The sequence below is a fragment of the Numenius arquata genome, chromosome 1, assembly GCF_964106895.1.
Source record: "Numenius arquata chromosome 1, bNumArq3.hap1.1, whole genome shotgun sequence".
NCBI lineage: Eukaryota > Metazoa > Chordata > Aves > Charadriiformes > Scolopacidae > Numenius > Numenius arquata.
This window is the reverse complement of record NC_133576.1, coordinates 8,612,153-8,628,954: the sequence shown is the minus strand read 5'-3', so window position 1 is coordinate 8,628,954 and position 16,802 is coordinate 8,612,153. Positions and strand designations below refer to the sequence as shown.

The 16,802-nt window shown below is 40.5% G+C and overlaps 1 protein-coding gene across 3 annotated transcripts in view; it reads left to right on the top strand.

Moving 5' to 3' along the window:
• The window catches only part of MPPED1 (metallophosphoesterase domain containing 1), a 66,369-nt gene extending 51,045 nt beyond the window's left edge, over positions 1-15,324 (top strand). Inside the window, exons 5-7 of one of the 3 annotated variants that reach the window (XM_074147495.1) lie at positions 4,131-4,246; positions 8,867-8,980; positions 12,572-15,324. In XM_074147495.1, coding sequence (XP_074003596.1) covers positions 4,131-4,246; positions 8,867-8,980; positions 12,572-12,690 — 349 coding nt within the window. In that variant the 3' untranslated portion in view covers positions 12,691-15,324. The remainder of the gene's footprint in view (positions 1-4,130; positions 4,247-8,866; positions 8,981-12,571) is intronic. The other 2 variants (XM_074147502.1, XM_074147511.1) reach the window with 2 other exon arrangements.
• Positions 15,325-16,802: the final 1,478 nt, after the last annotated feature.

Genomic DNA, 16,802 nt, shown 5'->3' with positions numbered 1-16,802 from the left:
ATTATCGTAACAGAAATGCTCCTTTCAAAGACAACTAACGCACTAATGATAGCTAAGAAGGTCATTCCTAGGAGGTTAAACTGGTTTAATTAGAATTTATGAGAAGGTTACTATAAGAGTGCAGAAAGATGTTAAGGGGTTAACCTATAAGAGATTACATTGTAGTCAGTGTTCTGTTAAAGTTTGAATTAATTTTTCCCATGGGTTTTTCACATTCTAATTTTCAACTAAATGAGACATCTGTTTCAGAAAAGGAAAATTTGCTATGGTTGTCATAGCAACTATCATTCTGTAAGAAAATTATTCCAATGGTTACTTTAGAACAGAAAGATAGAAATTCAGTACATAAAGCAACATCCGATTGCTAGCACAAATTCTGATAATTCAGCCCTTTTTGTATGGTAGATTATTTGACCTGCAAAACTTGTTCATATGTTTTTAACATAAGGTTAATTGTGCTGTAAACAAATTCACTTCCAATATATTTTCCCCCAGAGTCTTATATGTAGACAATCATTATTCTTATCATAATAATACCGTTGAATTTCAGTACTATGTGGAGACACTGAAACTGTTCGCTTTAAGAAGATAAGACCTAAATCAAAGTACATTTCTACACATGAGCGCTTCTCTTCAGAGGTGAAATACATTCATGATGTATGTCTTTAATTGCCAAATACATTTTTATTGGGGTATTTTGAGAACAGCAGATTTTTCTCTTATAGAACATACATGGCAGTATTTCCTTTGTAAAATGTAAAATGTTATTGAAAAGTAATTTATAAAAAATTACACTTTCCCTGAACAAGCAGTAACTGGGGATCAGAAATTTGATGCTTGATATGAAGACTTCAGCTTTGCTTTCAGGTTCCATTGTAAATGGATATTTTAGACAAAGTTGTGTTTGCATGATATCCAGGGCACAGACTTGTTACTCGGTATTAGAGAAGATTTTTTTTTTCCCCCCTACTTGGAAACTTTGATGGCTGTTTTGCAATAAATTTTCAGAACAAGGGACTTGGGGATTTGTAAAATCCCTGTGTGCGTATAAAGATGGTTTTGCTTTGGGGGTGGGGGCACTGAAGTGTATGATTTGTCTTTCTTGTCTCAGATGTAAAGCACACCAACATCCTCCGCTGAATCCTTTCTTGGACTTCAGATTTGATTTTTTTTTTTTTTTTTTGCCAGAAATATTCCAGACATTTCTTTCGATCTCGGGATTGTCACAAAAGACAGCATAATGGCAAATCACACAAGTTGTAACATCTCCCCTTCACAAAAGAACAGCTCCAGCATGCATAACTTACCAGCCCTGCGCTCAGGCGGCTACGCGCTGCAGTCACCACAAAAGAGGGAGGGAGGGAGGGAGGGAGGGAGGGACGGGGGGAAACTGCTTCTTGTCTTAATAAGCAGATCATGCCTATTCATAAGGGGAAACGGGCTTTTTAAGAAGTGGCCAGCCCTAGTAGAGGCAGGCAGAGACTCTCACAGCTGCGTATGCCATTTGTGGTCATTTGGATTTCAACAGGATTAAGCTGACTTCTGGTGAGACCTGTGACAGTCATGTTTATTTCTCTTTATAAATGCTAATTTGTATCCTTAAAATAATTATTCCACAGGGTTCTGTCCTTTTCTTCTTGGGCAAATATTGATCTTTCCCCTTGGTTTCTTTCTTGGGGCATGGAGTGGCCATGGCCCATTCTGCTGTGTCTGGCACACCTATGGAGTGCAGGACGGCATCTCGCCTCGCTTCCCACCAAGGACCTGGGGACAATCCTCTCCATGCCCAGCAGCACCAGGGCGAGTGACAGGTGGCCTCTATTCACTGAATCTGTCAGTGGCTTTAAAAGCGTGATTTACTATGTCTACACTTCGTTTGCCTCCTCTTTGCCCTTGCCAATATTTTCTGTCGATGAGATCTTGCTCCTGGAAAACTTGCTCTGGGCCTAAAGACAATTTTCCAAACAATTGAATATTTTCATCTTGGTGAAGAAAGAGACTTGGCATATAAGGTGTGGGATGCAATCCCAAGGCAAGGATGGGATGAGAGTTTAGAAAAGGCCTGACCTCTGTGTATTCTTATAAAGCCTCCCACTTCTGTAATGTCTGAGTACCTCGCGGACTTCAGTTTGTTTATTTTCAGGACATTCCTGTGAGATAAAAATATTCTCATTCTGTCAATGGTGAGCTGAACGTAAAGGCAGACTGATCAAACTCCACAGGCTGTGGTTTGGTTCTGTGTAACAGTGTTATACAAGAACATGGCTGGTAGCTGACCGCAAAATAAGCCAGTAAGTAGACCGTGAGTTACCACCCCAGCAGTCGGAAGGTGAGGAGACACGTACCTTTGAGCCGGGTGCTGTTCTTCCCATTAGAAAAGGCTGCTAGGAGATGAACAGGTAACCAGAAAAGCATTTCGTATCCCTAATATAGGGATATGTCTTTTTCTCAGCCAGCTGCCCTGGCCTGAGCAACCTCACTCAGAAAAAGGTTCCCGCTTCATTGCTCCTGCTATTAGCATCTCTTCTTCACACACCTTCCTCACCTCCCTCATCACAGCTTCTGGAGGCTGGGGTATATTTCTGGTCCCAGTGGCAGATGTACAAAGTTTCACCTTTTTTTTTTTTTTTTTTTCTCTCTGGGACACCTGTTTATCCAGACCCTCGTTATCCAGGGCGCTGTGTGATGAAGAGCAAGGAAATGAGCTCTTAACCATGGACACAGAAAGCCTTTCAGTCATCTGTCTAGAAAAGTTGAGGCTTTTTTTTATCTGTGGAAGAAAGGCAGGAAACATTCTGTAAAGCCCCCTTTTCCCTTTCCTTGTAGCAGAATTTTCTTTTCTTGCCTCGGGTAAGCCACATCCCTTTATATTTTAGCAAGCTCTATTTCTTAAGCTGTTTTCAATAGATGTGTTTCTTTACAGCATTCCAAAAGGAAAAGTGGGAAACGTATCATCATGAAGATTGCAGACGTGCTAATTTTTGAAATGTTAGTCAAGCATCAGTAATGGAAGAGGACGAATAATAGCTTTATGGGCATTTTCTTTTGTCTTTGCCATACATGATGTAAAGTGGAATTCAGAGAATTTGTTTGAAAGAATTCTTTCTGTCTTTTGATGCGGTGAGGGAGTGTAAAGCTTTCCTCAACAAAGTAACATCTCGAAGGGTACTCTGGTTGATGTGTATGAATTTATAAACACTGAAGCTGCAATTATCATAAACCTTATTAAATCATAGCAGCCTACTTGCGGTTCTCCAAATATGGATATGGCCAGAACATGTCACTCAAAAAATTATTAAAAAATTCCGACCTAAAACTAACCCATCAATTTTATGACCTAGAATTAGAGCATAGTCAGCAAGACATAATTTACCACTGTGATATAATTGCTGTAAAATACAGTTTTTTAATCAATGGGACAGCAAGATATGGATAAATTGTGTTCTGACTGGCAGTGTTACAGTCCCACTGCTCCATGATGAGCTGCTCCATAAATATGTTTTAAAAAATGTCTGTCTGATAAGAAATCCTGAATATGGAAAGTCTTACTTAAAAGCAAGTCAACGCACCAGAGGACAGAAGAAAATTATATGTAAGAAAAGAAGCAGTATTCTTGTTCTGATGGGATGCTTCCAATTAGGGAACAAAACAGCATAGATGATATCTCCAACTTTGGAGCGGGATCTGTCATTGTGCCAGGGTCTGTCCTTGCCCAGCTGGTCATAGGCTAAGGGCCAAATGTGATGGGAGCCAATGTGAAACATATATCCATACCAAGGTACCTGAGACAAGTGTTCTTCTAGATGTTGTGGGAGTCCGGCATGCTAATCCACATATGGAGATCTTGGTATCCAGGTCTTGTTAAAGTTACTTTTCATGTAGTTAGAGGAATACTGTGAGTATTTTACTGTGTGCTGCCTACTGAAAGTGGTAAGGACCGCACTGATTTACCACACAAATTAAACAACACTGGTTGCATGGAAAGAAGGTTTTACTGTGCACAGAAAGAAGAAAATGAATGCTATTTGTATCTCCAAATTCCATGCTAGTAGAGAGTCAATCTCTGTATTTTAATTAGATAACCAGTACATGGAAGTAGCACTGAAGACATTCTCCTCCTCTCTTGGCAGGCAACCTTGGTTTTATGGCTGGGGCTTTAATCTTCCACGAGGCCAAGCACTATTAGAGAAATGGAACCTTATTCCAGATGGAATAGATATTCTTATAACACATGGACCACCTCTCGGTAAGAAAATACTAGTGCTCCTAGCTGTCTATGTCAGGTGATTATACGGTAACTGATGGCTCTCCTTAGACAAAGAGTGTAATCCCGATTTAGAAAAGTCAAAAGTAACATCAGTACTGATTTCAGCAGCACCAGGTCTTCAGCTCAGTTTTGTTTCATGATTACCTGTGCTCAATGGTAGGGAATTAAATAATGCCTTAAAAAATAAAGCCTTAATACGTAAAGCCTTAATGAGCTTTATAAATAAGCAAAGTCTAGTTTTCCTGTGCATCTGTCCACTCTGCCACTGGTGAAATTAGGAATTTTAAAGCATGGAGCCTGCTTGAAAAGAAATGCAGGATTGGGATCTTACTTTTTGAGCACTGTCTTTCTCCCTTACTTGCAGTAACATTTCCCCACCACCAAGTGCCCACTCTGTATTTTTCCTCATCATGCTGACCTGGTGCATCTTCTGCCTTACAAACCCAAATGCTGCCATTGTTTGCCTGTTCTTTGGACAGTGTGAGTGAATTGCCTATTTTTAATACAATCTGGCAACACTAACAGACCAACAAGAAATAGTTTTGCATTTGAGTTTTACAAATATTATTATAGGTGATATAAAAGCCAGGAGAGATTTCTTGTATTCCTAGATAATAGTGAAATTATCTGTGTTACGGAAGTAATATAATCGCAGAAACCTGTCCAGATTCGGTCAAGGCTTAAGGCTTTTAACATGTTTTTCAAAGTATTTAACAGATAGGAAGCTATATTTAATGTAACTATGTGTTTAACTCTGATTTAATAAATGGACACGAAAGTGAAGCATGTATTTAAGTGTTCTGCTGAATCTTAGAGCAGAGGAGTGATTTGTGTGAAACGGGGGGAGTTGGTTTCTTTAAACCTTTAGATTCCCCGATTTCCTGAGGCTAAAACCCTCTTGTGTTCCACCCTTTCTTCTCTTCTTTCAGAGCTTGGAGGAGGAAGTATCTAAAGGGTTTGTGTTTTGTTGTTTTCTTTAGAAAGACATGTTTGCATTCCACTGGTCACTAATCCTGGGGGAAAGGGCTTCTTTGTGAGCGTGGTTTCTCACAGTAAGGGCGTGTGTTTTGATACTTCAGCTAAGTGGAGTCTCATGCCATGCTATAGGCTGGTTTTAATATGGACCTGTATCATAAAAGTGGATGGCAGAAATTAATTGTTTAGACCTTGAGATATCAGCTCCAAATGGTTAGTAGTGGGGATAATCGATGTTAGGATCCAAGGCGTGACACTGGGTCTTTGATACAGTTTTAGTTACAAGTCGCATTTAAAACTCTTTCAGAAGCTTTATTCAGCACTTCTAAAGCTCTTTTAAAAACCAGCTGATGAACTGTAAAGAAATCCAACCTTCCACTGATCCAAAGAATATCCCTGTATGTAGCACTTGGAATCCAGTGTTGGAAGGTGGAGAGAGGGGTTCACACCACCCAGTTTCAGCCACTTTTGCTAGTTTAGCCACCAGGCCTCTCCAGGCAGCAGAAGAGCAGAAGAGGGAGGTGAACCTCTAGTGAGCACTGCAGAGCTGGCACTCAACAGACATGCTTTAATAATAAATTTAATAGTAAATTTAATAATTGAAAACTAATTTAATAATTGCAGTAATTCTGAGGAAGAGCTGCTCATCTCTACTGACTGTAATGGGGTAATGTGAATTCCCCCCATCCTCATGTCTCAGTATTTGTTCTCTTTTTTTTGAATTTTTGAACTCCTACCATCCTCCGGGGATTTTCTTTTTTGAAAGTTCCTGTTTCTTTGTCTTTTTCTTATTGATGCATTAATAGATGGCTCAAGCACAGAACCCTCTGCCTGAGGGCATCAGCTGTTGGTCTCCCTGACACCCATGGCAAAAAATATATGACAATTCAAAAGAAATGAGCACTCTGCCTAACTTACAGAACCTCCTTATTGTGTAGCTCTGTCCACAGACATTTTGGGAGACAGGATCCTCCTTGACCCTCCCAGGCAATTATTTTAACCGGAAAGCTGATTACTGTTGTTCTGATCTTGGACAGCATCACTAGAGCTGTTCCTAATGATCATAAATAGCAATCAGCGCTCTTGCAAATTCCTCTTTTTTCTCCAGCATGGCTGCCTAAATTCTGTCCATCATCCATTTTCTGTGCTTTTTCTCATTCCCTCACTTCAAAAGAGTGCACATCCTCCTAAGCTAATTAATACTACATTATTAGATAGATCTATAATTGCCTGCATGATTTAGGTGCAGAAGCACCATTAAGAGTTAATGGACTTTGTGTTTCTAAGTCAGCTAGGCACGTAACAAAAATCTGAGGAATTGTTTTTTTTTCTGTTTTAGAGTAGTGCTTTGGGATGAAACCAGGGCAGGGATACACAGCATGTTCACACGGGATGAGAAAACAAAGGTTAAAACAGCTATTATTGACAATTTAATGAGTCACTGGTTTATTATTAATAAAGATATGCCATATATTTAATAGCCTGTGTATAGTGTAACTTTTAAAGTCTTTTCCCTGGTTCCTAGAGATCTGCATTTATGGTTCTTTTATTTCTCTTCAAAACGTTCACTATTCTTTTCTTTGTTTGTGTTTAATTTAATTTCACCTTTAAGTCTTCATTTGTAGCTGTCTGCTTGATTGTCTATGACAAAGATTTATACTTTCCTGACAGCTGCAGGAACCTGTTTCAAGTAACCAAACATTAAAAAAACCCTAAGATGAACTCTAATTGTTAGCTAGGTGTAATCAATTATTCTTAGTTTGTGTAGTCAGGTGTACATAATAAGCTGCAAACATATGGGAAAGCTTCAGAAGGGTGATAATGCATGTAAACAAAAACATGTTCAACATAAATAATGCTTAATTTAATGGAGAAGTTAATTTTACGGATTTTTGTTTGTGAAGTTTTTGAAGTGGAAATACTTTTGGCTTTATGTTCACCACAGACATTTTGACAATTAACTGTTTCAAATCACTGAAGTAACAAACCCTATGGTTATAACCCGTTTGCTCTGAAAAAAAAAAAAAAAAGGCATGACTGGATTCCAGAGAAGTTGCTGGCTGCACTTTGACATCTTAAATACTTACTATTTCCTACAATGAATTTTGACCTGCGTTGGCTACCAAGAGTGACTGGAAAAATCAGTTACCAGACCTGAGCATTGCTCTGCTCCCTCTGTAATTCAGCGGGGCTTTGTCTTTGTGCATTCCCCCGACAGGAGTCGAGCAGCATCTTCAGAGGCGTCTGAATGACTTAGGAGTCTATGGTCATTATCAGAATTTCCTCTTTTTTAGGATGCCTCATTCCTCACTCATTTCTGAATGAGAAACCATGATCCAAGGGCAAATTTTTACTATTTTCATACAACCCCACAGTATAATGAGCTCAGTTTTCAAACTATGGCATCTGAAAAGGTATTTCTCAGTGTGTGAACCTACCCTGAAGCTCTAACAAATCTGAGAGCTTTTCCAAAGCTCGGATAGCACAGTTCTGGTCTTTTAAGTCAGTTGGTTAGCTGTTATTTAGCCATGCTTGAGTGGACCTCAAAAGTAAATGTATGAAAACTAGGTCCAGACTCTCTACCTCTCTGGCTGACTACTGCTTTCTCAAAGGCACAATATATTCATGCTATCGCAGCAATCTAAGTCAGAGATACAAAGTTATGAAAGGCACACAGGGCAAGTACCAGAACAACTAAAGAAAAACAGAATGATTATATCTTTTAGGTTTCCAAATATGAGCCTGATGAAAGTGGCAGAACAATAGAAGGAAAACAAGATTGGTTGTTGCAAACCCTCTAATACAACAACATCTTTCTTATACTACTACTTTGAAGGAAACACGAGACTTCAGTTGGCAGTAAGCATCCCCCGGCAGTATGTTTTTAGACATATAAGCAAGTTGGTGTACATTTTTGTCTGTGTTCATAAAAAATGCATTTTTATACAGCCTTCATGCAAGTAAATGTAGCACTTAAAAACATCTACTGCAGAAGGGCTGAGTTTCTCTTCCTGTCTGAGGTCCATAGATCTAGGCTAGTGGGGCTTGCTCTATCATGAAGTGCTTAGACCAGTTTTAGCTGAGGGTGTTGGTTTTAGGCATGCTGTGTGTTCCTTACCTGAGTTGCACTACTGTAAGATTCAATGTGGTACCAATATAGTTTTATTATTAGCAACACAGATTCCATTACATCAGTTAAAGTGTTCAATTTTAAAATCTAGATCCCAGGACTAGATTTAAATAGCTAGGTGGCGATTTAGATTCTTTAGACATACTGCTTTTTATACCTTACTCTCTTAAAGGAAGAAGAACAGATAAGGCATTGAATTTTCCCTTTAACAGCAGTGCAAAAATAACTTTAATTGTTAGGACGCTTTTTCCTTGAAAAAAAACTGGCAAGATTTATCATAGTCCTTTTTCTTTGGATGAGCTTTTATGGTTTTCCTCAAATATTTTTCCTTCCTTCCTCTTCTACTTACCAAGGCAAACACTGTTTTTTCCGTGTCAGCTCTTCTGTGGCTGCTTATGAGAAATCATGAGACATGAAATCTTAGAAGCACTGTATAGCAGTACAGCTTTGCCGATAACCTATCTTCTTTTAAAGCTTTCCTTTCTTTTCCAAAGGTTTTCTAGACTGGGTTCCTAAGAAAATGCAACGGGTAGGATGTGTTGAGCTGCTGAACACAGTCCAGAGACGAATACAGCCAAGGCTTCATGTTTTTGGACATATCCATGAAGGTCAGAACACATTTCTTTCTAGATATATTTAAAAACCACAAACACAGAAGTTGTCTGGTTTAACTAGCATTTTCAAACTTGAATGTCTGAAATGAAGCACTTCTGGAATTCAGATACTTATTTGGCTGCATATAGATGAAATGGGCTGTTACTCACATTTCAATATTTGTACTTCAACTTCCCTTTCAGTTTCTACATCTATAAAACAGGGTGATGCCTCCTTCACAGAAAGGATTACTGTGAATTTTAAGATAAGAACATGAGTCCAGTAGGTATAGAAAGTGACTAAATATTAGGATTGATGGATTATATTTTCCTCTGCTGAATCTCTGTGACTGAAAATAATTCATGTAAGCTCTCTGTGTCTCAGTTTCTGTGTTTGTAAAATGGGTAAGAATGCATTGGGCGTTGCTTCTAAGGCTTAATCTTCAAGATTGTACAATAAAGGTTGTCTCTCCCCATTAGTGTGTATATGAAGTTAAAATCAAGAGGGAGGTCACCACTGACTTGTGTAGATGTTCAAGATATTTATTCATGTATTTATTTGCTTTGGCAGGGGAAACATTTTGTACCCAGATAAAACAAAGTGGTTCTTTTGACTATCTGATTTTTAACTGGAAAAAAATTAGTTCCCTTCACATAAGTCAGTAAGTGGTGACACATATGCTCCACTGAAGTCAATGACAGTAGGAATTCATCTCCAGGCAAAGGGAAAGGTAGATGCTGTCTGCTATAGAGAAATCCGTCCTGTTCACATATCATGGCAGCAAGACTTCAAGCAGTGCCCCTACCAAAAGAAACCCCTGGGCTGTGCAGAAGTGTACCATTGGCATGTAAGCATGTACTATCAGCTGCTTAGTTCTTGGCAGTATTAACTTACTGGCAGGAAAGGGTGCTTCACAACTGCCAGTTTTCTGCTTCTGGGACTGCTCCAGCCTTTGAAGGATACCTGTGGGTCTCACCAGGGTAGAAATGAACAAACAGAAAAACTGGAGTAGCTGGCATTCAGATACTTCTCTTTCTGTGAAGAACTATTACCCTTCCTGAGAAATCCTGCTCTGACTTGCTGCTGGGCGCTTTCACTATGCTAGGTTAGGAGTCACATTGGTGAGAGGTGTGCTGGTTTAAAATTGATGGAGAAGCCACTCAGATCATTATTTTACAGCTCAGGGATTAAGTCTGTTCTCCTCATGTATCTCATTTGCATTGACCTGTTAATGCCTAGTTAATGTCCAAGGTGCTCTTACATCACAGAGTAAACAAACAATGCATAGGCAGTATTTTTTCCTAACCCTTTGCTATTATAGCAGTCTTTGAGATTCCATACAAGAGAGCTAGTGAATGTGGTTCAAACTCATTGTCTTTTCAGAAACCATAAGCCAAGTGGGTTGCAGGGGATATAAGCAAACACTTAGCAAGCCATGAAGCTTCAGGCAGGTAAACAAAATCACATCTGCTAAGACCAAGCCCAGCTTTGGCTCCCAAGGGAAAAGAATGGCACCTCCACAGAATGGTAAATCTTGTGAATTAATACAGTTGGCACAGTAGGTATCAGAACACAGAAACAAGGTACTCTTCTTGTTAACTATCATAATTTAGAGAAAACAAATGGGGAACTGCATAGCCTGTTTTGCAGTGGGATGCTAAATCTCTGCAGAGGAGAATTCCCATTGCAGACAGCCTGTGCAAACGAAGCTGCTCTTTGTAGAGAGAATGCATGATTTGAACAGATGAGTTCTTCCCCTGACTGAGCATAGCTACATCTGCAGCAGTCATTTACTGAACATCCAGGAGGAAGAGACGCTTAGATGAGATGTTTCTTCCCTATTCCCCCTCTGCACTTCTGTCTCTGCCAAAAAATACTTACACACATGGACTTGCTGCTGGTCGACCCATGGAAGTGACAAGGAGCATGGCAGGGACTCCAGCAAAAATCCTGGTTTGCCCCTTACAGCCTGTACTTGGCTGAGGTCATGGCCGAGGAAACTGTTGGCAGTAGGGTAGGACTGAAAACTGTAGTGTTAGGAATCTTCCAGCAAAAGGAACGCATTAGCAAGCTGATGCTGTTCTCTCCAAACGTGTAGCCGAGGAGACAGAAAGTCCCAGCAGCAATGCTGACTGTCCTCCGTGCAGTTTGTGTTTTACACAGAACAATTGTTCTGTGGCAAACAGCAAATGATTTAAAGAAATGTCTGTGACAGGAACCTGACAGAGTTTTCTTCCCTCCCTAGTCCCTAATTAGAGTGTGGTTTTTCCATGGGGAGTCCAGGAATCCCTGCATTATTCAGGGTATTTTAAGGAACAAAAAAGAGAGGAATTTGGCTACTGTTTCTTTGTTTGTAAGTTCTGCAACTGACAATGCTTCTATAAGACATGAAATTGCACTCAGAGAAACTATAGGATCCTAGGTACCTAGGATTTCAATAGCCGAAACTTTGTGTATGTAGCAATGAATATATTTCACTATTAACTTCATTAATGGTGAGATTGAGTCTTAGTACAAATGCTTCTACCAGGTGATTTCCCCCAGTCATATATTTCTTATTGTGAATATATTTCTTCATATTGATCTTAATATTTCAGTGCAAGTTTCCAACATGAAGCTTTTAGTTTTACTGTAATCAAGCTTATGCTTTTTCTTAGTCATTAATGAAAAGATTTGTGATAATGGGGAGCGTGTCTACTTTTTCATACCACCAGGGCAGTTAAAGGGCTTTTTCTTTACTTTCTGAAACAGCATTTCACTGTATTTCTACAGGCATTCGAGCTAGAAGTTTGATTTTCTGCTGATTTAGCTCTGGAATTGTTTGGCTTGGGTGTCTAGTCAGACAGTTAAAGATTTTTTGCCCTGGTGAGACATATAGAAGGGTGTTTTCTCCCATGGAAATGTTAGGGCGTCTTAGGGTGTGGATTCACCTTGTGTGTCAGAGAATGCATTAATGAAGCCGTGTTTTCTCTGCCTGGGCAGGCATTTTAGTATCTTCCCATCAAATTTGGTTAAAATTGGTCAACAAGTTCAAACACGTGGGAAGAAGTTCCTAGTAGACAAATCCTGCCCAGGTGCACATGTGCACGTACTCCCCTTAGCCAGGCAATGCTGTTTCTTCATTGGTTGCTTAAAAGATGTACATGACAGGACAAAAAAAAAGGTGGAAAGATGAAAATTGCCCAGAGTTTGCTGACAATGGCAAACCAAAATGACCAGAAGTATGGTTTTTTCAGTGCTGCAATTGTCTAAGCTCTATCTTCTCAACCGTTCCAAAACTGAGAAGGTTTTAAGAAAAAAACTTTGCAGACAAAAATATCTTTCTAAGGAGGTTTTGCTAGCTGACTGCCAGAGATTGTAGCCACTAGCTTGTGAGGGTCCATTTTGCTTTTCTTACACAATTTAAAAGATGGTAAAAAGTTCTGCTGTAGGACAAAGATGGTATTAATTCAGGAGACCTTTATGTTTTGGATGAAGAGAATTTTTAAATTCCTTCTGAGTAATAAATGTGGCATTTACTGTTGCGTGATAAAGGTGAATAATTAAAAAAAAAAAAAAGATAATAAAGACTAATGAGAGTAACCAGAATTTTTCTTTCTTTGTAGGTTATGGTGTCATGGCTGATGGAACTACTACCTATGTGAATGCATCTGTATGCACTGTGAATTACCAGCCACTTAATCCACCTATAGTTATTGACTTACCTACTCCAAGGAACACATGATTATAACAAGGATTTAAAGTTGTGCCCAACACATTAGCAACTTTCTATTGCTGGCTGAGAATCCCAATAGGGAACCATTCAACAAAAAGCAAAAACCTTCTTCTTTTTTTCCTGCTAGCTCTTCACAGATAAATTTCAAGTGACAAAAGTGGATGGGGAACAAAGACATTTTGGTGCCAGAAACAGATTAAAGACTTTAACATTTCACCATTAAAATATTTGTGAACACAGAAAAGTGAATGCATCCCACATATATATATACATATACATATATATATCTCAAGTAGGGACTTTTGTATATACCGTACATTATATTGGACTTATTAAAAGAGCAATGTCTTTCAAAGGGGTGTTTCTTTAAGAAAGTTTGCAGTTTAAACTTAAGTGTTTAGACTAGGATTTCCTCATTTCAGATGTTTCCCAGTGAGCTCTTGGTAAAAGAAAAATGATGGTAAAGATGTTTTCCCTTAATTAACATGGCAAATGTAAAAGACGGTGCATGAATGACCAGTCACAGGAGGAAAGCTATTACTTCAAGTCCTCCAGGTCTAAGTCTTTGCATCTATTCAAAACCAATGCAATAGAGGCCCTAATTCACTGTACTGAAATGAAGTTTTACTACATCTGGCATTACAGATGGTAAGGGAAATGGTGCATATTGCCGGCATGCTGTAAACAGCTCAACATTCTAGAAGGGAGACTGCGTTAAGTGCAGTATAAACTCAGGAATTTGTAACCTGGACTCGCCTGTGAAAAAAAGGATGACATTTCCCTTAAAAAAAAAAAAAAAAAAAGAAGAAAAAAACTTAACTGTGTTTTCATATGGTAAGGCGATACGTGATTGTATGTAAAAAGCAAAAAAAAACCCACAAAAATTATGTAGTGGTATTTTAAATAAACCACTGTGCAGTGGTGGTATTTTAAATAAAACCCACTGGGACTATCTGTTTAAAACCTGTTAATGGGACATGCAGCCAGTGATGAGATTACTGGTTTGAATTTGGCCCCAGTCCGAAGTGATTAAATGTCATGGTGATCCTTGTGTCCTTGGGGAACGCTGTGGATGTCACGGGGAAGGGGTCACCTCAAGGTGGAGTTTGGGCGTTCACTTTTGGGTAGCTATGTGGTAGCCTAAGTGCGATGAGTGATGAGTACACGCCAATGGGTACAGAGCAGGGTCACCTCACAAAACCTGTCACTGCTGTTTGCCCGCTCATGGACACTACTGAGAGAGGCCCAAGACAAAATCATCAACCGAGTTGAAATCCATCTGTTGTCTTGCATGTGCCGCCAGGCAACGCAGGGGACATGTCAGGAGCTGGTTGGGATGGCCAACGCTAGCGCTGCCCATGCGGCTTTCCTGCAGGTTAACAGAGGTGTTGAAGCTGCTGGGATTTCAGTCCCATCCCAGGCAGAAGCAAGTCCTTCAAACATGCCCTACAAAAATTGGGTTTCTGCCTTGAACTAGAAAACTTCTCCATGCTCGAAGAGAAGCCTTTTTGCCTTGATGGAGATAATTTCACAGCCATATTCTAAACGTGGACATCCTGAATCTGGGGCTGACGGCACCTAGACATTAATCTTGTTCACACGCATTGGGCAGCTCATCGCGCTACCAACACAGGGTTGTTTGCAGGTCTGTGCATGGCCCACATCTGCGCACATACATTGGATAATTGTGCGTGTTACTTTTTTGGCTGATACATGGATGTAAACGTGAGCTTCAGGTGGCAGCTGCATGTACATTCTATGCATACACAATTTAAAATACCTGTGGCGCAAAACCAGGCTGTGTCAGCTTCAGCTCTAAGCGAGGTAGGCAGAAACATTGCACGCTCCTGGCTTCCCATGGGCAGCAGCTCTTCCCGCTGCTACTGGGAGCAGTGACGTTCCAGCCCAGTCACTAACTCGTGCTGTGGGCCCACCAGAAACCACCAGAAAACAGGACAAGTCACGGGTCTGTCATTTCGTGCAAGCTGTTGGGTGACTTAGGGCCTAAACTAACTTGCTGCTTTTTTCCTGAAACGAAACCCGAGACGATGGGTGGCACCTGCCACTGGTTTTTTGGGTGAATAGTTCCCAGGCGCGTGAGCAGCCTGCCATGAATTCAGATGGGGCCACTTTTTGTCAAAACTATTTATTGGCGTAGAAATTGCAGGATCAGCTCCTAAATCAGCAAGGGCTGAAATTCATAGTTGAATATGAACTCCCGCCATCACGGGGAAGATGAGCAATAGCGTGTAGTTAGAATAAAAGTGTCTTAGCTAGTCACAATTCAAGCAGTTTGAAACAAATGTGGCAGGAAATTGGCTGTATGTTAAAGAAGTCTGAAATGTTTACATTCACTCATGGCACTTAAGAGACGAAAATGTTAAAGTGGGGGGAAGAGGTCCTTTTATTAGCCTCAACAAAATTTCTATGTCGACCATAAACTATTCTCTTAAAAATAATTTTTCCTAAGGTATCTTCAAAATACTGTGTATTTTTATGTGGGAAGGATACGAAAGCAGCTGTTACTTCAAAATATCATTTAAAGTACTTGAGGTATGAAAGCTTAAAGGTTATTTAATCATTTTGGCATAACTTGATTGTTGTTGTAATTTTTGGTCAAGCATGTTAGACAAATAAAGTCTTAAAAAAAAAAAAAACCACAACAAAAAATAAGGCCTCTTTATATCCATCTCATGCATTCAGCTTCATGTGGGAAAGGCTGCCTGTCTTCTCCAGGTGTAGGAGCTGACCTGTGGGATATTAAAGTTGTTCTCGTGACAGGCTGTGGATCAGCTTGGGGGGGCAGAAGGTGCCCTGCCAGCTTCAGGCTGCCACATCTCCTGCAGAAGGCAGCGAGTTGGGGTTGCAGAGGGGAAAACAGCACCCGCTTCCTTTAACTGATGTATTTTGGTGGGGGAATATGCCAGCTGTGGCTGTGAGGTGGGGAAGAGCTAGCGTGAGGGAGTGCTGCAATGGAGCGGTGAGCAGTCGGGAATTGGGATGCCGTCCTTTGGGAGCAGGCGGCAGTCAGGGGAGGAATGGTTCATGCTCTGGGTTGAGCGTAAGGACATGAACCTCACAGAGAGGGAAGTTAAGGTGAGCTGACTATTATTTTTATTTTAATTTTGTGGGCGCATTTCAAGGCTTGCACTTCTTGCCTCAAATCTGATCTACCTTAGATTACGAAGGCCATGAAAAGGAAGGTTTCCACAAATGCAGTTTTGCAATTGTCAGCTCTATTTAAATTCAGGGATGCTCTCTCGAGTCATTTCCTGCCCCACCTCCCCACCAATGACCTTCACTGATATCCAAATAGCATTGCTCCCGAAGGTGTGCTGATGTGTATCACTAATACGTGCGTTCCCGTCACCAGGCAGAATTGTTACCGAGATTAATTTCAGTTCATTTTGACGACGAATACGGGAGATATCACTGCATGTCAATGAAAAAAAAAAAAAAAAAAGACGATTATTTTTACCTCCTTCAGTCACATATGGCTGAGGATGTGAAATGTTCTTGGCTACAAGGAACGAGCAAGCTGGGACTCAGCACCCATCTGAGCAGCTGCCTTTTCCCAGGCAGCCCCCACCCACTGCAGCTGCACCCCAGGCTGGGCAACCGGCTTCAGGCTTTCAGATGATACTATTTGGGAACCCCTGAAGCCGGAGACTCCAAAACTACGACAGTCTTCAAGGAGGTTGCTGGTGGCAACCAGGCAAGCCAGAGTGGCTCTGCTGGGTGCTCCACCGGCGAGATGGCCATGCGGAGGGAAGTGGGTGTCTGTCTCTGTCTCTGGGTGATGCACGGTGACAGTGAGGGTGGGAAGGTGCTTTGGCCTTAGTGCAGGAGAGAGCCAGAGGGGATAAGGAAAGTAGTTCGTCTTCCCCCATGGCTGATTGCTGCCAATAGCCAACGTAAATGCTTCAGAAGAAGGAGGAACAAGACATTCCTTAGAAGGCAATTTTTGGACTAATCTGCCTATGGGGATCTTTGTCCCCCTCCCATTTATTCTTTTTTGTATGAGAATTTCTCTCTTAAAAACATATTATTGCTCACTGCTAATGTAACTCACATATAGTGAATATAGCTGCACATGTTCTTTTCTTTCAGGTACATTCCTG